The sequence below is a fragment of the Zingiber officinale genome, chromosome 1B (genome assembly GCF_018446385.1).
Source record: "Zingiber officinale cultivar Zhangliang chromosome 1B, Zo_v1.1, whole genome shotgun sequence".
Classification (NCBI taxonomy): Eukaryota; Viridiplantae; Streptophyta; class Magnoliopsida; order Zingiberales; family Zingiberaceae; genus Zingiber; species Zingiber officinale.
Window position 1 is genome coordinate 167,876,516 of NC_055986.1, and position 26,921 is coordinate 167,903,436.

The 26,921-nt window shown below is 42.9% G+C and overlaps 2 protein-coding genes across 3 annotated transcripts; one reads left to right on the forward strand and one right to left on the reverse strand.

Annotated features, from left to right (window-relative positions):
• Positions 1 to 986: 986 nt before the first annotated feature.
• LOC121990209 (BTB/POZ domain-containing protein At1g55760-like) lies at positions 987 to 2,729 on the forward strand. The gene is made up of 4 exons (XM_042544400.1): positions 987 to 1,306; positions 1,387 to 1,535; positions 1,625 to 1,743; positions 1,992 to 2,729. Exons 1-4 carry the CDS (start codon positions 1,188 to 1,190, stop codon positions 2,595 to 2,597), a joined length of 993 nt encoding a protein of 330 aa, XP_042400334.1. The 5' UTR covers positions 987 to 1,187; the 3' UTR covers positions 2,598 to 2,729.
• Positions 2,730 to 4,407: 1,678 nt separating this feature from the next.
• On the reverse strand, positions 4,408 to 11,106 carry LOC121990222. Of its 2 annotated transcripts, none has more exons than XM_042544406.1 (4): positions 10,950 to 11,106; positions 9,455 to 9,813; positions 7,760 to 8,954; positions 4,408 to 7,201 (listed from the first exon to the last, which is right to left on the reverse strand). In XM_042544406.1, exons 2-4 carry the CDS (start codon positions 9,607 to 9,609, stop codon positions 4,562 to 4,564), a joined length of 3,990 nt encoding a protein of 1,329 aa, XP_042400340.1. In that variant the 5' UTR covers positions 9,610 to 9,813; positions 10,950 to 11,106; the 3' UTR covers positions 4,408 to 4,561. The 2 variants fall into 2 exon arrangements, with proteins under 2 accessions (XP_042400340.1, XP_042400343.1); XM_042544409.1 differs by lacking the exon at positions 10,950 to 11,106 and adding an exon at positions 10,704 to 10,850.
• Positions 11,107 to 26,921: the final 15,815 nt, after the last annotated feature.

A 26,921-nucleotide genomic window follows, 5' to 3' on the forward strand; every position in this document is an offset into this window, starting at 1 on the left:
ATCGAAGTAGCCTTCTTTGATTAAAAATTAATTTATAAAATATTTTAATAATAAAAGTTTCCTATAAATACTTTTTCTCTGTCTAAAACATTCATATATCATTTCCTTAATTTCCTAATTTTATTTTATTTATTTTTTATAATCCATATCCGGCTTCTTTTCCTAAATTTCAATTACTATATAAAGTTCAACCTGATGAATTTTCTATTTTCTAATATTCATTATTTTTAGAACATTTTACTGATCCACGTGAATTTCGTTATTATCCAGATCAAGTACCAAAACTAAAATCACGTACCATGTTTTTTTTATCTCCTTTGTTTTTAATAGGTCATAAGTTTATTTCGTCCGAAATTGATTGATAGAAAAGACAACTTTAATTATTTTAAATTAAAATTAATATATTTTTAAAAATATTTTTAATGTATTTTTATGTCTGATTTAAATTTGATAAATTAAGAACATATCTCTAAATTTATAATCTACTAGTTTAAAATATAACTCTTATAATAAATTTATAATAATTTTATCAATTTCAAAGATATACATTTAAAAGTATATTAATTTTGATTTCAAATAGTCCACCTTGTAACATGGAAATAGAACTGTCAATTTAGATTGAGTCCGTCGAATTGATCTATCCCGTCAAATAATTTAAACGGATTGTGTTATAATTTTATAAACTCAAGTCCGACGTGAGTCGATCCATCTAGGCCCATGACCCGCACGAATCAATCTGCGATAGACTGGAGTTAGACGATTAGTTCACGGGTTGAGAAATATGTATAAACTAAGTTTTATTCTAATTTATTATCTTTTCTATGTTAACTTGCTTCCTTACGCCGGGTAAAGCCGTTATTTTTATTTATACAATTTAAAATAGAACAAACGCTTGATTTTACCTCTAAATTTAGAAAAAGGAAAAAAATCATAAACTAAATAATAATTTTTTTTTTTTAAAAAAAAATAGAAAAATAGAAAAGAGCAAACTTTATCGTAACCCAGCAACGCAGCCTTCCCCTTCCCGGCGCCTTCCTCCAACTCCATCGCCACGGCGCGCAGAAGCGATTCCAGGTGCCTTGCGTGCTGTGAAGCCTTAATCTCGCCCAATTTCCGTTCCTTCTCTCTTCGGGATCTTCGATTGCATTAATGAGGTCGCGGCCGCACCGGCGTCGTCGTCGTCATCGATGAACGAGCACGCGTACAGGGTGGAGACGACGCAGCGCCTGGCGCAATGGCGGATCGAAAACGTTGCTTCCTGCACTTACCGCAAGTCCGACCCCTTCAAGGTCGGCCTCTGGAATTGGTACGATTTAGGGTTTCCCCAAAATTTATCCTTTTTTCTTGGTTGATTTTCTTGGTTGATTTTTTTCTGCTTTCCTGAAGGTATCTCAGCGTAGAGAAGAACGAACAGTTACTTGTGAAGCTTTTCCCCGAGATGTGCCATCTAACGAGAAAGCAGCCGCCCATTGCATCCTTCAACATCAAGTTCGTCTCCGTGTCATCCTCCTCCCGCAAGACTGTCGTCCACGCAGGTCAATTGGATAGCTCACCGCAGAACAGGGCATGCTCTCGTCCTGCTTGTTTTGTTCATAACCACAAGTTTTCTGTTTTTTATCTGCAGGAGTTTGTGACAAGTTACTGAAGAACAATGACGATTTCGTGTTGGTACTCGACGATTTGTCGAGTGGAAGATTGATCATTGATATTGAGTTCCTTGATCTAAAGATTTTACCTTCATCAGTAAGCAAATATTCCCAGCAACTTCCTTCCTAGGTCGATTTGGTAATAGGGTATGATTTCTGTTATTTGCTGCACATTCCATATTCAATTGGTAACATCTAAATCTAAATTGCTTCAATTTGCAATCACTTTGTCTCCTTTCCTTTTGCAAAGACAATCTTTTATCAATAGAAGATGTGATTGTGAAATAATTCTATGTGGTTGATTCCATGTCTTTGAATCTCTAACTGTAGTTTCTGAACACACAGGGTGGAGAGGCTTCCTCCATCTGGTCCAACTACCATATCGAGAGGCGTTCGATGAACACAACACTTGCCTCCCTCGGCCAGATGTTGGCCGAGGGCATCCATACCGACATCACCATCAATGCTGCAGACGGCGGGAGTATCAGCGCCCACCGTGCCATCCTAGCAGCAAGATCGCCGGTGTTCCGCAGCATGTTCTCCCACAATCTCAGGGAGAAGGAGCTCTCCGCGGTGAACATATCAGACATGTCATTTGAGGCTTGCCGGGCCTTCCTCAATTACATCTATGGCAACTTCCGGCCGGAGGAATTCTTGAGCCACCGGCTCGCCCTCCTCCATGCTGCCGATAAGTACAGCGTACCGGACCTCAAGGAAGCGTGCCACGAGAGCTTACTGGAAGACATGGACGCAAGCAATGTGATTGAGAGGCTGCAGACTGCTGATCTTTACTGCTTGCCTAGGCTGAAGAGTGGCTGCATGAGATACCTGGTGAACTTTGGCAAGATTTATGAGATCCGAGATGAGTTCAATGCGTTTATAGATACTACTAACAGAGATCTCATAGCTGAACTCTTTCAAGAGATTCTTGGATTCTGGAAAGGTTTCTAAGATTTCTTAGTTGGATACATTTCAATCTATGTTTATATATAGGTCGATCAGACAATGTGCATTCAATTATTTGATTGTAAAATAAAATAAAATAAAATCAAGACTTTATTTGGCTGATTTTTTTTTAAATAATTATTATGAATCAAACAAATGCTAGATTATTCTAATTGTGACCGGGTCTTTCTGAAAGTGTTTTTTATTTTACTTCTTTAAATATTTTTTTTAAGATGAAGAACACGTGGCTTCTCTTTATTTTTTTCTTTCCTTTTTTGTTAAATCTGTTGCACCAAAACTGGAAGCCGTCAAAATTCTCTTCTTGTGCGAACTAAGATCACTTCTTTTCTCATCGCGCGATTCACAGTCGATCTTGATCTCGATGGAATCAGGAGGAGCCCTTCGCCGGAGCGAGGAGGAGGGGGTGGCGGCGGCTTCTGTTGCGACGTGCCCGGAGTGCAAGAAGACGTTTGATTCGCGTAAAGCCATGCATGGCCACCTGAGGAGCCATCCGGAGAGAAACTACCGAGGCGCCGATCCAAATCCCCGCGCGAAATTGGCCAAAACAGAAATACCGCCGCCGCCGGCGGCGGATGGTGGAGGCGATGCAGGTCCTCCTTCTCTCGTCGTCAACAGAGTCCTCAACACCGACTTCCTCTTGCTCATGACTGAACAGGAAAGATTACAGAGGAAAAAACTAATCAAGAGGAGAGTACTGATCAAGGATGATACGGAGGGAAACGGCGAGTGCAGCACGTTCGCCGGTGTTGCTCCTCCTAGTGAGTGCGAGTGCTTCGTGTGCCGCAAGAGGTTCTCTTCTTACCAAGCGTTGGGAGGCCACATGAACTTCCACACCGGGAGCGGAATCACTGTCAGAGACGCCGCCGTTGATACAAGTCCGTTAATGGAGGCGAAGGAGCTGCCAGTGTTGTCCGAGAAAGAGTGGATTGCTGTGTATGCCCTGAAACGGTTGAGAGAAGCAGCTCGATCATCTACGCCCCGGAGAGCCGCGCGTCCGCCGTTGGCGTTCGATCTCAACCAGCTGCCGCCGTCGGAGTCCGAAGGAGAGAAGAAAAACCAGGGCCAAATTTAGACTGGATTTCATATTGTTTGTTCAAAGATTTCATCTTGTTAATTATTGTTTGTTTTCTTTAATTGACGCAGAAAGAGTTAATTAGCTCGATATATATCCTTGATTAATCGATATGATATCTTCTCTTTCTCATTGTGAAAACTAGATTTTTTTTTTAATTTTTATTTTTGTATTAACAATGGCCAAGTGAATGATCTACTTCTTGAATTGTATAATTATGGTATTAATTTATTAAATTAGATAGTGGAATTCATAATTTTTTGTTGTCAAAGACATTCAAAATTATTAAAGCAAAATGCAGGAGAAAAAGAGATTATTACTTTTATTAATTATCTAATGCCAAAATAATTATAAGAGGAAACAATTTTAACAAAAAAATTTAATACCTATCTTCATTACTATTTAATGAAAATGATAACTATATATATATATATATAATCTTCTTCAAAGTTCCAGTAAAAAACAATGAAACAGACATGTACATGCATGCTAAATGGATTGAATGACTAATCTTAGAAACTATATTTGGTTGGTAGAATGATGAACATATGAACAAATAGACAGTTTACATAGATACTTAGGTGAATACTTGGCATGTAGCATTTAACACACGCATGGATGCAGCTAAATAAGCAACCAGATGAACAACTAGTAAATACTTTACTATTCGCCTTAAAAGAGATCGATACTGCCTACCTGAAGTGAGCTTATAACCACACCACGAAAGAAATACATGTAATCCTTTAAGCATGAGTATCAGAACATGGAACCAAATACAAGGTCTATAAACAATTTTGCCAGCTAGTTCATTTAATGAGTATCATTTGCTTGATGCATTAAAGTTCATCTGCCAAATGACTTACATAGAGGTCTTTGTTTATGACCAATGCAGGTTCCTAGAGTAGTACGTTACAGGTGCTCTTTGACCTGGGAGGGACTGGAATAAGGTGGGGCTTGGCATAAAGGGACCCTGGTTTTCTGAGGTGATTTTCTGACTCGTAAAACTGGCACTGGCATTGGCATTGGCATTGGCATTGGCACTGGCACTGGCACTGGCACTTGAATAAACATTAGGGAATAAGGGTCTCACATGTTCTACCATTTTGTTTTGTAATGGATAGCAGGAGAATGAAGTATGAGGCAAAAAAGGATCAACTGAGTTTGGGGGAGGGAAATTGCTTGCTGAACTTGTTATGAATCCTCTTGCATCATTCTCATGCCAAGGATCATCAATCACAATCACCTGATCCATTATTTGATAAGATAGATGAGGGTCTTTACGCAGTTGCCATTGCTGAATCTGTTGATTGAGATTAGCTGTGCAACCTGGTTGTACTGCAGCCCATGTAAAGCCACCGCCAATTGGCCTTCGAGGTAAATTCAGTGGAATCTGGTGATCAACTGGAGGAACAGTTTGGCAAAGAGTTGGAGGAGGCCTAGTAAATAGATGATTATGCTGATACTGAAAGTTGCCCTGCTTCGTGTGTTTGTAGGTCAATTCATATTCAGAACCAGAAAGATTTACCTGTTGAGTGCCATTGAATGCAGGCTGACTTTGCACAACTTCTTCACAGTTCTGGACCAGTAAGTTTTTACCCATCAACCTTAGCATAGGACTGGAAACAGAATGATTCTGTGATTGAAGTGATGGCCTGGGTGAACATGTATTGCTACGAGTTGGAAAATTGACTGACAAATCTGGTGAGCTATTCAGCAAAGTTAACTTTTGGGGTGGTCCAATCTCTGAGTTGTTTATCATATTATCATTACGATTCTGGTATAGAGTAAAACAGGATGAGTTCCTTGGTCCAATGGACAAGTCTGACACCAACTTTGAGGTGGTAGTCCTATCGGCACCATTTTGTCTAAACAGTATGGAATCTTTGTCAATTTTTTCTCTACATGAGCCGCATAAGCAATTAGCATCCTCACACTGATGAAGTTCTTTATCTGGCATGTTGTCTTTAGTTTCATGTTCTATATTCTCCAAGTTTCTCTCCTGAGCTACTTCAATACTTTTTGCAGAAGGAACTACAGAAATTTGGTAATCATTGACACTAGTAGCTCTGGATAATTTTTCAGCATCTTGGAATTTGAAATCTGACGGAGATGGTAAAGAGATGGTTGACTCAGTTGAAATGGGAGATCCAGATGGTTCCCTGTCAGATACATTCTTTGAATGATTTGCTGTAATTCTTATGGAGTTTATTGATGAACTCCTTTCTAGCTCATCATTGTGACAAGTCAAACAACCACTAGACTCATGAAGAGAAAGAGTATCAGCCTGATCTTGCCCTGGCTGCATCAAATGAGAATCTTTTTGGCCTCTGACCTCTGCCAATTTAATCTGCTGGTATCCAATCTCATTAAAATTACTGTCACCTTGAAACTTCTCTTGATATTTGAAATGTTGTTTGAACTGTTCTATGTGGGCCTCACTTGCAAGTTCTTCAGATTGACAAGAATCTAATTCTGCACCAAGAGGTGGTGCAGCCTTTTCTGAGTTTACACTATCGTGAACAACAGGAACTGTAGTTTTCTCCATGGAAGATTTGGTTGTATCATCTCTAGACTCCAATATCTCCATTTGCATGCCTGAAGTTTCAATTTCTGTTCCATGGGATTGAGTTTGTGAGCTCAGATTTGTTGAATTGTTGTTTTCCTGGTATTCAATTATGTTTGGGTGTCGAGCTATTACATCATTCATAGATCCTTTTCCAAACATTGTATTATTCCTCCGTGCAGAAAATTGGTTAGATCCTATTGTTTCTTTTCCATCTACTCTGAGAAGGGAATCATAACCTGCAGCGCTTGACGAACCTGCATTGCTCAATGATGGAAGTTCTCCTTTTGGAACAGACCTTGAGAGTGTTCTGTACTTGCATAACTTTTTTGAGATCGATGGTTTCTCAATTGCTCCAACTTTCCTTCCTTCTTTACAAAGTTGCCACTTAGTTGTGTCATTATCCTTTGAAGCTGAACTTCTTTGGGCTTTCAGCATCATTGTTTTCCTATTAGAAGCGCTATTGAACCTTTCCCAAATCCCAACATCCTTGTCTTTTAATTTCAACACTGATGAACATGTAAAGCTCCCTGATGATCTAGATAATTTCAAAACAAGGCTATTGGTTGTGGTCAAATCTTCAGAATGTATGCTGTTTGGCTGAGGCAATTCCGTAGACCCATGCTTCTCTTGATTCATGCTACAAGCTTCATTTAGGAAATTAACTTTCTTTGTCTTTGAAGAACCAGTCAGCTCTTCAGCTGACCTAGAGAATGAGTTACCTGAATCTGGTTGAACATTCATGTAAGAAGGTACCATGTCCCCAGAGGTACCACAATTGTCTTCTATGGCCAACTTTTTTCGAACCTGTGAGCGCTTAGCGCGTGCCCACTGTTTTACTGTTGCAAATGGAATGATCTTCTCTCTCTCTTCTGGCTTCGATACATGTGTCGGAGATTTGCCATTCTTCTGATGATTCTCTGTGTTGCAATCTAACTTATCGGTAACATGGATCTGTTTACCACATATTGTTACACCCAATTGTAATCAGAAGCACAAAGAAAAGTGGGAAAAAAATAAATTTTGCATGCAAAATCAGATGCAATATAAGCATGAGTGTTTTGCTTGAAACCAAAAGTATGTTGCTCCAGAAGCACAAACCTATGCTAAGAGTAAAACATCCAAATTTTACAAGTAAAAACGATCAAGAATATTCAACACCTTGGTTAAGAAAAGTAAAGAACTCCAGTTTAAAAGGAACAAGACCAAATGAATAAAGAAAAAGTGTCTTGAGAAGAAGCTGAACTAAGCACTACTGTTGAATGAAATTACATTGTATGACGTCCCATGATACTATGATTGATCTATAGCTAATCATGGAAAAAAGGGAAATTGTCTGACACACCAAAATGAAAACTATGTTCAATATCCAAGATGTACCTAAACTATCTAAAATTCTTAGAAACTGAACTATCTAATGTTTTTGACCTTGGTAAATATTGGTATTCAAGAATCATTAAAGCATAAAAACAAGTAAAAGTACCCAAGTTTATTGTGCAGTGAATCCTTTACCTGTGACTTTGTAAAGTTGGATGAGAAACATTTCTCATTTTGTGCTTTCACTTTCATATATTTTGATGCAAATTTCTTTTTCTTGTTAATTGAAAGAGCCTCCCTCGCCTTTGATTCTTTTGCTTGTTTCCTGAGCTTAAACTTTTCATGTGATACTTCTTGTTCATTTAACTTGGACAAAATCCTAAGCTTTATACCATGTGAATCAACATACACAGGTTCGGTCCTATCATATTCAGAATGAATTGGTGAAACTTGTCTTTTAGTCAGCACATCCACACCATTAGTTGGCATTGTCATTATTGCCATTTCAGAGCTCCAGTTTGTACCATTCCTCTTATCAAGATCTTCAAGAGTGCAACAGTGAGAACTCGCATATATATCCACCATCAACCTCTTTTTGTTTGGCTTGACTTTATATATTGAAACATTATTCTGCACGCCCTTAGAGTTAGACCCCATTGAGAGACATTGGTCTATGTGTGCATTCAAAGTGGTATTAGAAGTAAAAGAAAATGTTTTGCAGACTGGGCAGACCTTTGAAGCCATAGGATGCAGTATTATGCCAGAATCTTTTACAGCATCTTCTGTTTGTCTGGTTTCCGACACTGAAGCCAATTTGACTATCAGCCTGTTTCTTTTTGCCAAAGGTTCACACAACTTTTCAAGAGCACGGGTAGGATCAGAAACCTCACACTGTGACTGTGTTGTAGTAGATTTGTCTAGAGATACAGAAAGAGGATTACCAATCTGACTTGAAATTTCTTCAGTTTGTTGAGATGTCCCGGATGTTGAAGGAATTCCAGCATCACTATGGCTCAACTCATTCACAAATAATCCAAAGTTAGAAGTAGATTTTGTTTCCTTTGATGATAGATGGATGGATGGAGCTAAAACAGGTTCCTTCAAGGTTAATCCTGAATCCTTTGGCACACTAGCAGGATCTTCATCGGATTGATCATCAATTATTGGTGTAATGATATCCAAGTTTGAAGAAACTGTTTCAGCTTCTAAACCAACAGTAGGTTGAGTTACTGCTTCCAATTTTCTGAGACAATTAACTCTCAATATATCAGGGTGTTCAAAAGGTGGCAACAACTCTTTGACACCATGCTTCAAGCAAAACTTCAAGAACTGTGGGGCAAACGGCCAAGACACTTCAATCCCTTGGTGACGTGATGCAAAGACATAATCTCTGAGGAACAAAAAAATGAAATAGACTCACTTAGAGAATTTCAATTCTACACGACCAAGTAACCAGAATCTTCAACTCCATGTTCCCCGAAAAAGATAGGAGCAAAGCAAAGGAGACCTGCTTATCAGATGACCTTTGGGGCTGTATTTGTTCTAAATATATTTAGTGTTAATTACTAAAGTTAGATTCTTTCCAATCAAGGAACAAGATAGAGCTTATAAATTCTAGCTGTTCTACATCTGTAGTGATAAATTTCTGAGCACAAAGAAGAATCTGATAATTGTAGTTGATAAACCTCCAGGAAATTAAACTAACTACAAAAGATGCAAACAGAAAAGAATCCACATACACTGGAACTCGAAAGGATAGATTTAGATATATATATACACATCCTATATGTTATATGATTGAGGGGCAAAAGGGGAACCCCAGTGGAAAGAAGGATATGACTTGTCTATTAAAAATAATAATAATAACCCCAGATGAAGAAGCACTTTTACCTTATGGAGAAATTGGGAGCTCTCTCTCCAAGGATTGGTGGATCTAATTCCTCTTGGGACGGTAGGTTTCTCGAAGAAACCCTCTCATTAGTCCTTACTTCTGGAAGCTTGAAGGAGCATCTTGTATCTGGAGAATTTCCACTGGATAATAACATCTGAAGAAGGTCCTCTCTGTTATCTCTATATGATCCAGCAGTTGCACTGTCCCAAAAGTTCTGGTTCTACTGGGGCTTCTCTTTTGCTTAGCCTCCACCATAACAAAGGACTTGGCTCCTGAGACCCCTCAAGAAGACAAAGCGAACATCAAAATCCAAAATTCCAACCAGCTTTTTTCTCCTCCCTTGACCTGATTATTGTGCCTGCAAATTCATAGGGACAGAGGTCAAATCTATGAGATCATCTAGAAATGTGAACCGCATAGTGTAACTTGGAGATTATTTCAAGAACATTATTTCATGTGCACGGAAGACTAGATTCAGGTGTCTCATTAGACCAACAAAGTTAGATCAGGCTGCATCAACACCTAAGAATCTCTTAAATGTTAGTGACACAAAGTCAAGTGAGAGATGAGCACACTCAGGTGTCATTTTATGTGGAAGTATTGAACATACTCAGATCCCAACAAGGCCTAGCACAACTATATCAGGAAGAGATCAAGGGAGGAAGGGAAAATAAAAATAACATTTTTGTCAAACACCATACCACATGAAATGATAAGAAGTGAAACATGGGCAGGAAGCATGTTCAAGTCAAAAAGGTGGAACACCACCACCGCCACCACAAACCAGTAAGGAGAGAGCAAAAACGTCATCAACTCTAGAGAAACTTCATCCAAAAATTACTCTCGTAGAGTTCCCACGGAAGATCAACAGCTAATAGTAGACAGATGTAAAAAAACGGAGGCCACAAACTCTCCAAGACTTCGGCGAAGATTGTTTATAGATCTCAGAAGAAAACGAAACAACAGAGGCAAAGGAGAAATTTTTCAAAGAAAGGATAATATAGAAAATGATAAAAAAATCCCATTAGACCTCGCCGCCAAGAGTAAAGTCGAAGAAAACCCATTTCTAGATTTCTTCTTTCTTCCGAAATGAAGGAACAAGGAACAATGCATAAATCGAAGATCCAAGGTACAGGAGAAGTAGGAAGAGAAAAAGCGAGCATGGCAGATCCAGAAAGGAAATAACTCGATGCCACCAAAAAAAAAAAATCGTCGACATGAAATCCCTACAAAAAAGAACGAAAATACCTCAAAAATCAAACTTTTCAACATCAATTGAACCACACCCCTATCAAAATTACAGCTTTCCCAAACAATCGTTGCTTGAGATGACCAAATTGGAGCCAAAGAGAGGGGAAAAAAAAACTGAAACTTGCAGGAGTGATCAGGAAGGGACGGACTTGCTTTCACCCTTTCACTTCACAGCTCACAATTAATGGATAGGAGAAACCGGAAAGAAGAAAAGAAAAAGAGAAAACAGCACCATCCACTTACACATCCATGGCATCAGCTTCCCCACCAGAAGCACCTCTGTAGCACAATGCAACTGAGAGGGAGAGAAAGAGAGAGAAGGGGCAAAAGGAAAAAAGAGCGTGTTTTGAAGGAGCTGTCCTAACCCTGTACCTACTCTACTGCCATTTCCATTTTATCTCTCCTTTTCTCTTGCTGGTATTAAAATAGAATTTTACCGTGTTCTTCTTCCATTATCCCGTAGCTTCCCTTTATCTGTCAGCAGTCATTCATTCTTGGGCAAATTTGCACAAAAGCACCTCATGACTTAATAATCCTAAGTTGGAATCCCTCATTCGAAAGTGATTTTCCATCTAGAATATTTAAATAAAAATTTATACTTATTTCAGTTTAAACCTTAATATAAAATCAATAATTAAATTATAATGGAGATGACAACTTTATTCATGCGGAGCCCAGCAATAGTGTTGTTTATTATCAATTTTATCCCTCGACTTTTATATATCTGAAATCCGGATTGAGATTAGTGGTGGCGAGGAAATGTTCCAAAAAAGATTTAAAGTGGATTTACTAAATTAATCAAAGATTAGTTTGACTAATTTGGCGGCCATCTTCTTGGTGCGGACTTGCGCTACGCGACGAGGGGACAAGAAGTCATGGGTCATAAAGAAATGAATATATATAAATTCTATGAAAGCTTCCCCATAGGATTTTCTGCGGTTGCGTACGTTATGATCCAACGGATTGCATTATTTTTATTTTTTTTATTTTAAAATAAAATTAATCAGTTCATTGATATGGTAGATTTAGTTGGATGATTATAAAAGGATTAACTTATTTTCAATTAAAATTTTTTAGGACGACTAATTCTTCACTTTTAAAAATAATAATTATTTTTAAAAAAAAATGTGAAGAGGTCAACGATACTTTATAATGAATATTTATATACGGGTAAAAAACCAAAAAACACTTTTTTTTATTAAAATTACAAAAAAAACAGAGAGTTCCTCTCTCATTCATTCTCGATTATCAAAAAAACGAGAATTTTTATTAAAACGTTTCGTTTTCTCTTTCATAAAAGATTTTTTTAGAATGTATAGTAAATTTTTATCTAATTCTTCACCTGGTTCTATTTCATCTCTTCCATAAATTTAGTAGTAAATATAACAGTCCTATTATTTTGATGGAGAGAATAATCTATAATTAACTTTTCGAAAAATTTACAAATGAATAATTTCAACAAAAATTTTTAATTTCTTATTTTACTATATTCGACTTTATATATTTCTTTATCCATAGAGTACATTGAATGTATAGAAATAATTAATAAATAAATTTAGGATCTATCATTTTTATTTTTATAGACTCTATTACTTAATATGTTTATTTTTGAACTTTTTTCTTTGTATATCAATTTTTTTTATAGAAACTATGATCTAATAGTTATTCAATGGTAACAATTATGATTTTATAATTATTATAATTATAATATTATAGTAGTGTTGCTAAGAAATATCAATAGATACTATAATATAATATTAACAAAAAAAATACTAGCATTAATCAATGTTTACTAGAGATAAAATATTCATATTATGTTATATAAAAAATATGAAACGGATAATATGGGTGAAAAATAAATAAAAATAATAGTTATGTAATTATTATGTTATAGTATTATTAATATTGATAAGAGTTAAATATAATATAATATAATATAATATAATATTAGCCAATATAATTACGGAGCCAAGGGCGATGGTGAATAAAAGATAATGACATAGATACCTCCAGTTTAAACCCACATATTTCGCCCCTCCCCAGATTCCTAATTCTGTCTTGAAATGCAATATTTATATTGTAATAATTATCTACTTGTTATTAGTATTAAGTATATACGGTATAATTATTTAGTAGTTATAAACTCATAACTACTATCTGATAGTAAAAAAATAAGGGTAATTTCGGAATTATTTAAACATAAAAAAGTTTAGGGTATTTTTCCTAATTGATTCATTTGGATGGATGATTATGATTATAAAATGGAAGGTCGTGGAAGGGTGCATGCACCGTGCACGTGCGGAAACAGAGGAAAAAATCGGCAAATGGAGATCGGAGAACCGTTCACGTCTCTTCTGTTGTGCAGTGTCAATGTGTCATGGTAGGGGAGATGGATCGATTCAATTGGTGGTGGGGGCCACAGAGATGGGGCAGGCACACTGCCACTGCCACAGTTAGATCGTGTTTTTTTTTTAAAATTTTTTTTCTAAGGATGTTCTTGCAGTTTAAATCTCCAGTCCTCAATACCACCAGTCCTGTATCTCACTCGTCATCCTAATCCATCATCGATAGCCTCCGGCCATCATCTCAATCAATACTATAATCCTTAGGGAAGATGAATCCAAAGGGATCACCATCGGTACGATCGGCATCGGAATTCTACTGGATCTGAGTAGACTTATCTCTGTCGTCGACCTGAGTCCCTGCTCAGATCCGACCGAATTCCAACGCCGATCGTGCCAATGACAACTCCCTTGGATTTATCTTCCCAAGAGTTATAGTGTTGATCGGGACGATGGTCAGAGGCCGTCGATGATAAATTAGGGTGACGTATGAGATACGGGGACAGAAAAATTTATGGACAACAGATTTGAACTAGTGAGTGTGTGTGTTTGATGTGATATATCCATCGAATTATTAATTTTTGGATTAGTAATTATTGATTATTTAGTAATTATTGGTGTTGTTTTCCACATTAATAGTGTGCGATTTGATTTGATTTGATTGTTAAGCAGGCAAACAGTGGGCAATTTGTCTCTGTTGTTACTTGTCATTGTTTTTTAAATCGCGGTGCCAACTGAGCTTCCATTTTAGGGTCAATTACTACTTAATTACCGACCTTAATTAGCAATACTTAGCCTCAGAATGATAGAGTTGTATTTGTCTCAGTGTACAGTAATTACGTGAATTTCATATTTATACGCCACTTCTAAATTATTAGCGCAATCATACTTCAAGTTGTTGGAACCTATTTACATAATTGATAGTTACATATGACGTTGTTATAATAAATCATGGAACCTATTTTCAAGAGTGTACAAAATGTACTACAGATCACTTAGACTCATACAAAGGGCTATTAAGTTGGAGGAATTTATCCGTGATTTATTTCTCTTTCGAAGTATACGGGACAGTTTTGGAAGGGCCTTGGGATTAGGACTGCAAACAAATCGAATCGGCTCACGAACTTTTCGAGCCGGCTCGTGAGCACTTCGATCCGGCTCGAAAAATATTCAATTTGTATTTGAATTTATCGAATTCGAGTCGAATTCAAACATGTTCGAACTTTTTTCGAGCTGAACTCGAGCCCAAATTATATTGTTTGATAGTTTACGAGTTGCTCGTGAGCCTTAATATTTTATTAATATAAGTTAAATATATATTAAAAAAATAAATTTCGAACCTTTCGAGTACCTATTTTCGAAGAATAATTCGAATAGTTCGCGAACATATTCGAATCTTTCAAGCTGAACTCGAACTCGAGCCCTAATTCGAACCGAGCTCGAATACAAAATTTTAAAATTTTCAAGTTTCGAATCGAACTCGAACTCGAATATATATATTTCGAGCCGAATTCGAACCTTAAATTTTTCAACATATTCGACTCGATTCGGTTCGTTTACACCCCTACTCGGGATAAGGGTTATCACCTAATGATGCGATATAGAAATTTGATAGACGGTTGACCTAAAAATACTGGGTTGAATCGTCTGCTGCGAGCATTTCTCGACTTATCCTAATGGTCGGTGAAAAATTTTTGTAGGGCCGAGTCAATCATCCCATGATTTAAGTGTTAACTAAAATAAAAAATTACAAAAACATTATAGAGACAGAGATTTGATGGATATACAAATTGAGATAATTTGATGCTATAAGAGAGCTAGGGATTAAATAAAACTCTTTGTTGATCAATCAACTAATGGTGTCAAGCAATTGACTGATGACTGCTAACACAATAAGTTTTTGTCGATAATTCGCTACTGGGACAAGACTTTAAAAGGTTTTAAATCAAAGGCTAACTAACATGATCTACAACGATATCTTATTATTAATTTACTTAAGCCTTATTGCGAAATCTTAACACCTTTGTTGTAAACCTCTGTACTCTTTGTAATTAACTTGTAAGAGATGTCTCTTTCCATCTATCTTGTATCTATTTCTGTAAGAGAATTTTGAGAGTGGTCTACTGGAAGGATCATAAATTTTGGAGTAGAAGTCTACGTGCTACCAAACCACATAAATGCTTGTGCTGCATTGTGATCCATTTTGTATTCGTAGGTATGAATGATATTCACCCATATGATTGTATTTTCGATCTATGTGCTCCAACGTAAATGTCATGATCTATGGGGTTGGATTGTCACATGAGGTATAGGGTTCGAATCTTGATAAAGATAAGGAAAATTTTTTCCTTATGTGTTAGGCACTATTCCAAAAATTAGTAGTCGCTCATGATTTACTTCTTCCGTGTTAGCTCTAGGACGAATTGACGGGGGCGCTGGAGGTGAGGGTATTCACTTTTTGCCACCATTATCTATGGGGATGGGTTAATTTGTCTCTATATATGACTATGGGACTGACTATATAGAAACGTCGATACCAATTTATGACCTTTTACCAAATCCAACGTAAATGTCATGTATCATTAATTTTTTATATATAATACCAAAATATCTCACATGCCTTCAAGTCCTTGTTGAGAAGAATGTTTGATGGCTTTAGATTGCAGTGGATGATTAGGAAGCTATAGCCGGAGTACAGATAGACAAGTCCTTGAGCCATCGAGATGTAGAGTCGCAACTAGGGATGTAAATGAACCAAACAGTTCGCGAGCTATTCGGAGCTCGATTCGGTAAAAAGCTCGTTCGAGTTCGTTCGTTTATCTTATCAAGTCGAGCTCGAGCTCGATTTCGAGCTCGACAGTTTTATCGAGTCGAGCTCGAGTTGAAGGATATTCGACTCGTGAGCTCGCGAACATGTTTGTTCATAGGCTCGCGAGCCAAAAAAACAAGCCTTAAACCGAGTCAAAAAACGAACTCTAAAACGAGCAAAAAAAACGAGCTCTAAAACAAGCCTTAAAATGAACTTTAAAATGAGCAAAAAAACGAGCTCTAAACGACCTTGAAAATGAGCTCTAAACGAGCTCGAAAATGAGCCCGAGCTTGCTTAACGAGTTAGGCTCGTTAACTTTGATAATTGAGCTAATAACGAGTCGAGCTCAAACTGTTCGCGAGCTTGATAATTCTAAAACGAGCCGAGCTTGAGCCTTGTGATAAAAGCTCGATTCGAGCTCGAGCCGAGCTCAAGCTCGAATATAACTTAAACGAGCTCGAACCTAATACTGTTCGGCTCGGTTCGACTCGTTTACATCCCTAGTCGCAACCTTCGTAGATGGTCCATCGTGATTGATTGATTCTTGATCGTGTATAATGTTTTCAAGAGTTCTATTCTCCATGAACGGCTGAAGGAGAGCTTGACGTCGTTGTTCTTGAGAACCACTCAATTGCTATCATTGTTGTCATTGTGAATCTCTTGAAGGTTGATCGTTGGGTGGTCGTCCACCAATCGCGCACATGCAAAAGGATATCTTTCATGTTGAATTCTACTTGCGCATAGTTGCGGCATCGAAATACGAAGGTGAGGGGTCACGAATGGAGTCTAGATTGAGGGAGAGGAAGCTACGGAGGGCTATGATGGTGCCAACGAAGTTACAACCGAGGCACTTGATAACTCAATTATTTGACATATCCTTTTGGTTGATATTCGGAGATTTTGAGCTAATTGTATTTGTTAATTGACACATTTTGGATTGTTTATAAATTGAGAATTATTTTGAGTTCAATTGTATTTTTTTATCTTAATTCATGATATATTCCTCACAATTTGAATTTGGTCTTGTAGAACATTAGAATTGATACATGATTCAAGTGAAGTTAAACCAATTTAAGAGGAGGCTTAGTTCATTCAACCTAGTGAAGAAACCCAAAACCCTACTTGGGTTCAATTCAATTCCAACCCATCTCAAGGAGCAAACCCATTGAGCTCAACCAATGTCCAATCCCCTAACAAATCCCTAAAACCTCACTTGAACCAAACCCAATTCCACAATTGAACCCGATTTAAACCTAAGCTTTACAACCCAAATTTCACGCCGATGAACAATGACTCGGGTTACTGTTCATCCATGATTTCTTCATTCGTAGCCCCCGATCTTCTTCCTTCCTTATTCTCAAGCACCGATCCGTGATTCCACTCCATGTCAGCTTGTGGATGATTTTTTGGGTTCGAGTGTTTGGACCAAGTTTGGGCGCTCGGATCGCCTAGGCGCCTGCGGCCCGCCTAGGGCTGCCTGCTCCGGACGCCTGAACCAGCTCCGGACGCCTGAACCAGCTCCGGACACCCGGAGTACTTTTCTTCAGCAATCTTCTCCCTGAAAGAAAAGGTCAGTCCGGGCAATCAAAGGTTATATTTACCCTACAAAACAGAGTTAGCACAACATAGCAGATATGGTAGTAATTAGATTCTATCTTCTCGAGATCAGGATCTAGTCAAGATCTCAACTTAGGCTTTCCAAATGGACGTAAGTTAGATCGACACCTATAATTCCCTCAACGGGGAACGTGTCCTCACTGGATCTCTCCTTTAGTTGCTTACCTTCACTTACTAACTGCAATCACTTGACTTGCCTCTAACCTACCAGGTCTTTTCGCCAGTTGTCAGGTCTGCTGACCCAACTTGACTTCGGCCCGTTGTTAGGTCCCACGGACCCAACCGGACTTCCCGCCAGATATCAAGCCCCGCGGATCTATTTGAACTTCCCACTAGCTATCAGGTCCACAGACTTTGCTGGATTTCCTTTTGTTGTCAGGTCCCTCAGATTAGTCAACTCCTACACACTTGGTAGAAAAGGTTTGACAAATATTACATCGAACTTTAACATATTTGTCATATATCAAAACCAGATTATTAGTGCAACCTGCACCAATAGAAGGCAAGGTCGAGATTGTGCGGGGTAAGGATGAGTGCCGAGTGATTATACTCAGGGTTACCAGTCGACTGAGGCAGACGCATAATGTTTTTGTGCCCAACGGCTATGGAGACAGTCGGCTAACCAATCAATTGCCAAGGACCAATCAACTGATAATGTTACCAATCGATTGATAAAGAGCCGTTGAACAAAATTAGAGATTTTGTGGAGTACCGTTGGCTGTATCCAGCGGTAGCATCAGTCGACTGGTAATTTTACAAGTCGACTGATAGTAGAAAAATAACTTGGATATTTTTCCCCCAAGCTCTATATAATGGAGCTTCGGATGACTAGTTTGGATGACAAAATTAGAAATGATTAACTCCTAATTAAAGTCTCTGAAACTCTCATTGCAATCCAAGATCTTGATCGAGTTTTTGGTGAGGTTTCTCCACCGATAAAGAAGATTATGCTAATAGGAGTTCCGGGGATTGATCCATTGACAGATTGAGGAATCATCCACCTTATAGACATGCCGTGGAGTTGGAGAATTATCTCTGAACTACGTTGATCCTGTCCGAATGATGATCCAACGGACTCTGGGCACGTGGCGCTCCCCTGCTGCTGATGTGGGTCTCCGACTAACTGCACGATGCTCCGGCGATCCTGCACAAAAGTAGGGCCGGGGAGGTTCCCGGCGACGACCCTCCGACGCTCAAGTCAGGCAAAGCTCACAGCAAGAAAGTGGATCCGAGAATCGTAGAATACCTCCCAAAAAGAGACCCCCTTCGGCGAAGGTATGAGGGCTCTTATATAGAGCTAGGAAGGAGCGTGAGTACACTGATCGAGGCACACACGTGTCCTCAGCCCATATCCCGGTATGGGCTTGTCAGCGAGCTTACCTGACCCATACTGCTACAGCACCAGTATGTCCTCGATGGGACATCGGAACCCCTGGTCATAAGATTTGGAGTATGGCCTGAACACGACCATTGTCAGAGAGACGTCTCTTGTCCTTTTCCCCTGCTCCTGATCTGTCGTCCGGTCGGCCGGCCTCATCAACGTCCAGCCGGCCTCATACGATGATTTACTTGGAGACTCTTGGTAGCGTGTTCTGTGGAGACCGGTAGCAGTATGTTTCCTAATGTCTTTGGCCGAGCGTGACGTCCGCTCGGCCTTGCAATCTGTCTACTGAGCGTCGAAACCCTGACTCCCGTCAGGGCGCCTTTGACCACCGACCCGACACCGGCAGGCCGGTCGGACCCACCCTTCTCCGGCCGGACACCTGCCACTTTGACTTCCACGTGGCGTCGACTCCACCAGATGGGGGTCCCCCATTCTTACAACCGGATCACTTGCCTTCCCTTCAAGTCTAGTCGAAGGAGGCGACTTGTCCGACTGACTGGACTGTGAGTCTAGCCGACCGGCTCCTTCGTGAAAGTATCCTTCGATCGGCTTTCCGCAAAGATGGCCTTGAGCGAATCAACAATGGCATTCGCCGGATCTCCTCGGGTTCTGCGCCAATCTTCGCCATTAAGGTTGAGCATGCTTTTATTAAATGCTCCGAATGGTCAGATGCCACGTGGCGCAATGTCGTCATCATACGAAGGCGGTGGTAGGGTGTTTTGATGTGATCGAAGCGATTCGAAATGGACGGCCCGATGGACGCTTCGATTCCTGTGACCTGGATCGCACGGTGGAGGCCGCCCGGCCTTCACCCTATAAATTCTTCGTTTCCTTCTCCTCCTCTTTTGCCTCCGCGATTTCGACCACTGCCCCAGCGCCTTGGAGCTCCGGCGATCCTGTTTCTTCTCCTCGACGCTCTCCGGCACCTCTTTCTCGATCCCTTTCCCCGCAGTAAGGTTCTATATCTTTTCTTCCTTCAGTCCGGTGTTTCCTCCGCCTTTCTTTTTTTTTTTTCCCAGTTTCGATCCTTGAACCCTCCTTTCGTTTGCTGTTGTTTTTCTCCTGCTTTTTTACCTTTTGATTCCTTCCGAGCGGCCCATGGCTAGCTCTTCCCATCCCGAAGACCAGTTGCTCGGCCCATGGTACACCACCATGCAGTCGCGATTCGTCCAGCGAGATTTTGATACTCTGACAGACAATTTTGAAATCCCAGAGGATTTTGAAATTCGTTTAGCCGGTCCTTCCGCTCGGCCGCACAGGCCGCCGCGTGGAGCCTTCTGTGTTTTTCGTGACCAATTTACCGCCGGTCTGCGCTTTCCTCTACATCCTTTTATCATAGAGGTCTGTAATTATTTCGGTGTGCCGCTTGGCAGTTTAGTACCCAATACCTTCCGTCTTCTCTGTGGGGTTGTTGTTTTGTTCAAGATTCACAACATCCCCCTCCGGCCGGAGGTCTTCTTTTATTTCTACTATCCAAAGCAAGCTGAGCCGGGCACTTTCATGTTCCAAGCTCGACCCGGCTTGGTCTTCTTCAACAAACTTCCTACTTCCAATAAACATTGGAAGGATTACTTTTTTTACATCCGCATGCCCGATCGGGCAAACTTTCCGACCCAATGGCAGGTCAGCCTACCTCCCACTCCCGAGCTGAAGAAATTCAAGACCCGACCGGAATACCTCCAGGCGGCAAATATGCTGGCCGGTCTGCGGCTTGACATCAATAAACTTCTTCATGAGGGAGTGATGTATATTTTCGGCTTGAGTCCCATGCGGACTCCTCTTCCGACCGGCTTCGGTAAGAATTTTATTCGTCCACTCACTTTGATTGCTAACTGATTTTTTCATTTTTCCTTTGCAGCCAACATCGTCATGGAATCGGTGATGGCTGGTATCCTGAAGAAGAAGGCGGCGGCGCTCGAAGCCGCGGCAGCAAAGGAGATGGAGGCTCTGGGGATCCAGCCGGTCGGATCCCACGAGGGAGAGAGCGGGACTCATGCTGAGTCGGCCACTCGAGCTTCTCAGCCAATCGGGGCCAGCGGAGCCACCCCCACTGGAGAACAAATCGCCCCCGAGGAAGGTTCCGCTCGGGAGGAAGAGCAGCCTCCGCGAAAGAGGCGCCGAGCGGAGACTCCCCTTCGCTCGGCTACATCAGCGATACAACCATCCGAGCGGGCCACTGCAACCACTCGGGGAAAAGCGCCAATGGCGGAAGCCATTTCATCCGACCGGACTCCCTCTGATTGGGACGAGCCGGAAGCCCCCACTGAAGCTGTTCCAATCAGCACCCGTCCCCCCGCTCGTCGATCAGTCCAGCGTTCGACCATCCATTCGCAATATTCCGCGCCGGCTTCTGATCCCGGTAGGGCGGTCCCTGGTCACGGCCGCACAGTTCGGGTCACCCTTCATCTCCCGACTGAAGAATTGCTTCCAGAAGCCGACCGGCCGACCGTGCCAGAGCACACCATCACCCTAAAAGGGCCTCTGGCCGAGATGTGGGCCGACGCTCGGGCACGCATGGCACTGATCCCCCTCGGGAACTTGGCGAATAGCCACATGCAGGCATCCACGGGGGTAAGTGTGTATCTCTGAAGTTTCACTTGCATTTTTCCGTTCGGCCTTTAACAATTTGCCTTGGCATCAGCGGTGGGTGGAAGAGATAGCCGTCGCCAACCGCCTGGCTATGGCAGAAGAGGAGATAAGGCAACTGAAGGCGGCAGGTGGTCCGTCCGGCTCGCATGGCCCTTCGTATGCCGAGCAGCAGAAGGAGTTGAAGAATGCTCAATCCTTGCTGGCGTCCGAGCGGAAGAAAACAGCCGACCAGGCTCACCATCTGGCCGAGTACGAGCGACAGGTCAAGTCGCTCGAAACAAAGATAACCTTGGCCACCAATCGGAAAAACACGGCCATCTCCGATCTGGAGAAAAAGAACGTTGAGGCTCGGGGCCTAGAGCAGAAAATAAGGGAGCTGATGGAGCAGCTCGGTGAGGAGAAGGCGGCCCGTCTGATCGACGCTGAAAAACTTAAGAATCTGAACGAAGCCCTCACAGGCTCTCAGGCGGCTTTCAAAGAATATCAGGATGCCGAGCCGAGCCGAGTCGCTGCTCTGCAGCAGGGCTACATCCGATCGCCCGAATTTTCGGCGAAAATTTGCGAGCGGATGTACTCAGCCTTTGACTTGGCCATGGCCGCCACTATGACCTATCTGAAGTCGAAGGGCCTTCTTCCGGAGTCCACCAATATTCCAGCCAGCGATCAGGTGGCGCTCTTAGATGACATCCCCAAGACCCTTTACGATTATATCGAGTAATTTATATAATTGGGCCACTCGGCTCCCTTTTGTACTTAGGCTGCCCGGCCTAAATTTTTATTTTTAATGCAATGATTTCCTTTCGTGTACTCAATCTTTTTGCAATGTCATTTTGTTATTGTGTTGCCATGCTCTTCCGCTCGGGCAAATATTCCGGATGCGTAACGCTACGTTTTGCTAACAAGGATCTCTTGCCGTAAGCCGACCAGCACTTTTGGGCATTGAACCGAGCGGAACATAGAGTTGTTCGGGCAATATTGATGGCGAACTTCTCGGACATTAGTCGGCGTATTTATAGCCGGTCAACGCGGCTATCGATTTTTAACGACGGTGCTCGTCGGCGCGGATATTTATAGCCGGTCGGCGCGGCTCTCGATTTTTAACGACGGTGCTCGTCGGCGCGGATATTTATAGCCGGTCGGCGCGGCTCTCGATTTTTAACGACGGGGCTCGTCGGCGCGGATATTTATAGCCGGTCGGCGCGGCTCTCGATTTTTAACGACGGGGCTCGTCGGCGCGGATATTTATAGCCGGTCGGCGCGGCTCTCGATTTTTAACGACGGTGCTCGTCGGCGCGGATATTTATAGCCGGTCGGCGCGGCTCTCGATTTTTCGTCTGCTCGGATATTTATAGCCGGTCGGCGCGGCCTCGATTTTAACGACGGTGCTCGTCGGCGCGGATATTTATAGCGGTCGGCGCGGCTCTCGATTTTAACGACGGTGCGCCCGGATATTTATAGCCGGTCGGCGCGGCTCTCGAGTTTTAACGACGGGCTCGTCGGCGCGGTATTTATAGCCGGTCGGCGGCTCTCGATTTTTAACGACGGGGCTCGTCGGCGCGTCCGCTCGGCTTCGATCTTTAATGTCGGTGCTCGACGACGCGGATATTTATAGCCGGTCGGCGCGGCTCTCGATTTTTAACGACGGGGCTCGTCGGCGCGGATATTTATAGCCGGTCGGCGCGGCTCTCGATTTTTAACGACGGGGCTCGTCGGCGCGGATATTTATAGCCGGTCGGCGCGGCTCTCGATTTTTAACGACGGGGCTCGTCGGCGTCCCAGTGAGACTACACACCCGGCCGAACGGCTCGGCCTTCGTCGTCGAGCGCTGGGCTTGTGCATAATCATCCCCGAGGTAGTATCGGCTTTAATGTACCTGGCCGTCGGCGCGGATATTTATAGCCGGTCGGCGCGGCTCTCGATTTTTAACGACGGTGCTCGTCGGCACGGATATTTATAGCCGGTCGGCGCGGCTCTCGTATATAATTCTCCTCGAGGTAGTCTCGGCTAAAATGTACCTGGCCGAGCGGCTCAGGCCTTCGTTATCTGGCAATAACCTCCTTCTATCATCCTGACCAGCGCAGGGTTTTGGTTTCCCATCCTGCCATAATAGTATGCAGCCCGGCCGAACAGCTCGGGGTCTTCGATGTCGAGCCACTGGATCGGACAATAAATATGCCCTGGCCGAACGGTAAACCGTTCAGCGGAGAATGCTCAATGTATTTTTATTTTTGTGCTTCCTGCATCGCAAGCATATAGGCGACCAAAAAATACCTAAATTTATATTTAGCGCACCTCTTACCCAGCGTGGAGCACGTACTTCTGGCCGGACGGCTCAGGGTCCGCTTCGTCGAACATTTTGGCTCAGATAATTTACCTCCGTCCGAACGGTACAGGGCCTTCGATTTACGATGATAATGCCTTGTATTCGCTCCTTTGACTTTTCATTTCTGCATTTCAAACATTCAATCGAAAAATGAAGTACACAGGGTGATTTACAGTGATACACCTTTCACCCCGCCCGGTAAGGCTGGAGGTGGTTCGCGCTCCACGGTCTGTCTAGCTGCCGACCGTCCTCTTCTTCCAAGTAATACGCGCCCGAGCGGAGCTTTTCAATGATTTTGAAGGGACCTGCCCATGGGGCTTCAAGCTTGCCGACGTCGCCGACCGGCTTGACTTTCTTCCAGACAAGGTCCCCGACCTGGAATGATCTGGGAATGACGCGCCGGTTGTAGTTTTGCTTCATCCGCTGACGGTATGCCATCAGCCGAACGGATGCCTTGGCACGCTCTTCGTCGACCAAATCCAGCTCCATGTTTCTCCGCTCGGCGTTATCCTCATTATAGCTTTGAATCCGAGCATATTCGACCCCGACTTCAACAGGAATGACCGCTTCGCCACCATATACCAGGTGGAAAGGGGTGACGCCCGCCCGGTACCTCATCTGGCCAGCTTCCTCCGAGATTGTCGAGCCGAGTGCGCAGAATGCGGAGAATTTCCCGGTTGGTCACCTCGGCTTGACCGTTGCTCTGGGGATAAGCCACGGATGTGAAGTGTTGCTCAATCCCATAGCTATTGCACCAATCTTCAAGCAACTTCCCTGTGAATTGCCGCCCGTTGTCGGACACAAGTCGCCGCGGGATGCCGAACCGACAGATGATGTGTTGCCAGATGAATTTTTTTAACCATTTGTTCGGTGATCTTTGCCAGCGGCTCGGCCTCCACCCACTTGGAGAAGTAGTCTACCGCCACTAATAAGAATTTCCTCTGCCCGGTTGCCATTGGAAATGGACCTACAATATCCATTCCCCATTGGTCGAATGGGCATGAGACGCTTGACGCTTTCATTTCTTCAGCCGGTCGGTGGGAGAAGTTGTGATACTTCTGGCATGAAAGGCAGGTAGATACTGTCCGAGCGGCATCTGTTTGTAAAGTTGGCCAAAAGTATCCGGCCAAGAGGATCTTCTTGGCCAATGAGCGCCCGCCCGGATGACCCTCGCATGATCCTTGATGTACTTCCTGAAGGATGTAAGCTGAGTCCTCCGAGCTTACACATTTCAGCAAAGGGCGCGAGAAAGCTTTCTTGTAAAGCTGATCTCCGATGAGTGTAAACCGACCGGCTCTTCTTCGGAGGAGCCGGGCTGCATATTCATCGGATGGTGTGGTGCCCGAACGGAGGAATTCTATAACAGGTGTCCTCCAATCACTTGGAAACGTGAGGCCTTGCATCCGGTCGACATGTGCCACCAGCAGCGTTTTTTCAATTGGTTGCTGCATGGCGACCGACGTTATTGAGCTCACGAGTTTGGCTAACTCATCGGCCGCCTGGTTCTCTGTTCGGGGAATCTTCTGAATAAGCACCTCTCGGAAAGTAGCTTTGAGTTTTGCAAAGGCCTCAGCGTAGAGCTTGAGCCGAACACAGTTGATTTCAAAGGTGCCGGAAAGTTGCTGAGCGGCCAACTGTGAATCAGAGTAGAGTGTCACCCGACCGGCTCCCACATGCCGTGCTGCCTGCAATCCGGCTACGAGGGCCTCATACTCTGCTTCATTGTTAGTAGCTTTGTAATCTAGCCTGACGGATAGGTGCATCTTTTCTTCTTGCGGAGATAGCAGTATCACACCAATACCGCTCCCGAGCCGAGTGGACGATCCGTCCACAAATATCTTCCACATGGCTTCTGGCTCCGACCTTTGCACCTCAGTCACAAAATCGGCCAAGGATTGTGCTTTGATCGCCGAGCGGGTCTGATATTGGATATCAAATTCACTCAGCTCCGTCGTCCATTTGATGAGCCGTCCTGATGCCTCTGGATTTAATAGCACACGTCCGAGCGGGCTATTGGTTTTGACCACGATTGTGTGCGCCAGGAAGTATGGACGAAGTCGCCGAGCGGCGAGAACCAGAGCGAAAGCTAGCTTTTCGAGCCCGGTATAACGAGATTCAGCGTCTTTTAAAATGTGGCTCAGGAAATACACCGGCTGCTCTTCACCGCTCGACCTCACAAGTGCTGAGCCTACAGCATGCTCAGTTGAAGACAGATAAATATAGAGTGACTCACCCCCGACCGGCTTGGCAAGTACAGGTAGAGAATTAAGATATGTCTTCAATTCTTCGAACGCTCGGTCGCATCCTTCATCCCACTGGAACTTAGTAGCCTTGCGCAGTATCTTGAAGAATGGTAGGCTCCGGTCGGCGGTTTTAGAGATAAATCTAGACAGTGCAGTTATCCGACCGGTCAGACGCTGCACTTCCCTTGTATTTCTTGGAGGCGGCATGTCTTGTAGAGCCTTCACCTTGCTGGGATTTGCTTCGATTCCCCGCTCGGTCACTATGTACCCCAGAAAACGTCCTCCTTTCGCCCCAAATAAACACTTCTGGGGATTTAACTTGACTCCATATTTGCGTAGTGTTCGGAAGGTTTCTTCCATGTCCTTGAAAAGATCGGCCGCTCGGACGGATTTGATAAGAATGTCGTCCACATAAACTTCCAGATTCCGCCCGATCTGCTCCTTAAACACCTTGTTCATCAAGCGTTGATATGTGGCCCCGGCATTCTTCAATCCGAACGGCATCACATTGTAGCAATATGTGCCGTTACGAAGCTTACTTTTTCTTGATCTTCCCGGGCGAGCGGCACTTGATGATATCCTTGGTAGGCGTCAAGCATGCAAATTAATTCGCAGCCGGCCGTAGAGTCCACCAGCTGATCTATCCGGGGCAGAGGATAGAAATCCTTGGGGCATGCTTTGTTTAGGTCTCGAAAGTCGATGCAGACCCTCCACTTGCCGCCCGGCTTGGAGACCAATACTACGTTGGCCAGCCAGCTCGGGAACTGCACCTCGCGTATGTGGCCGGCCTTCAGAAGTTTTTCTACCTCCGCCCGGATGATGGCATTTTGTTCGACACTGAAATCTCTTTTCCTCTGTTTTACTGGCCGAGCGTCCGGTTGGACATGCAACTCATGCTGCGCCAGGCT

Excerpts from the sequence above, each read along its gene's own strand:
- LOC121990209 (XM_042544400.1), top strand. The coding sequence starts at position 1,188 with ATGAACGAGCACGCGTACAGGGTGGAGACGACGCAGCGCCTGGCGCAA. Across the intron at positions 1,307-1,386 it reads AAGGTCGGCCTCTGGAATTG|GTATCTCAGCGTAGAGAAGA; the intron begins GTACGATTTAGG and ends GCTTTCCTGAAG. Across the intron at positions 1,744-1,991 it reads TAAAGATTTTACCTTCATCA|GGTGGAGAGGCTTCCTCCAT; the intron begins GTAAGCAAATAT and ends CTGAACACACAG.
- LOC121990222 (XM_042544406.1), bottom strand. The coding sequence starts at position 9,609 with ATGTTATTATCCAGTGGAAATTCTCCAGATACAAGATGCTCCTTCAAG. Across the intron at positions 8,955-9,454 it reads GCTCCCAATTTCTCCATAAG|AGATTATGTCTTTGCATCAC; the intron begins GTAAAAGTGCTT and ends TTTGTTCCTCAG. Across the intron at positions 7,202-7,759 it reads CCAACTTTACAAAGTCACAG|ATCCATGTTACCGATAAGTT; the intron begins GTAAAGGATTCA and ends TGTGGTAAACAG.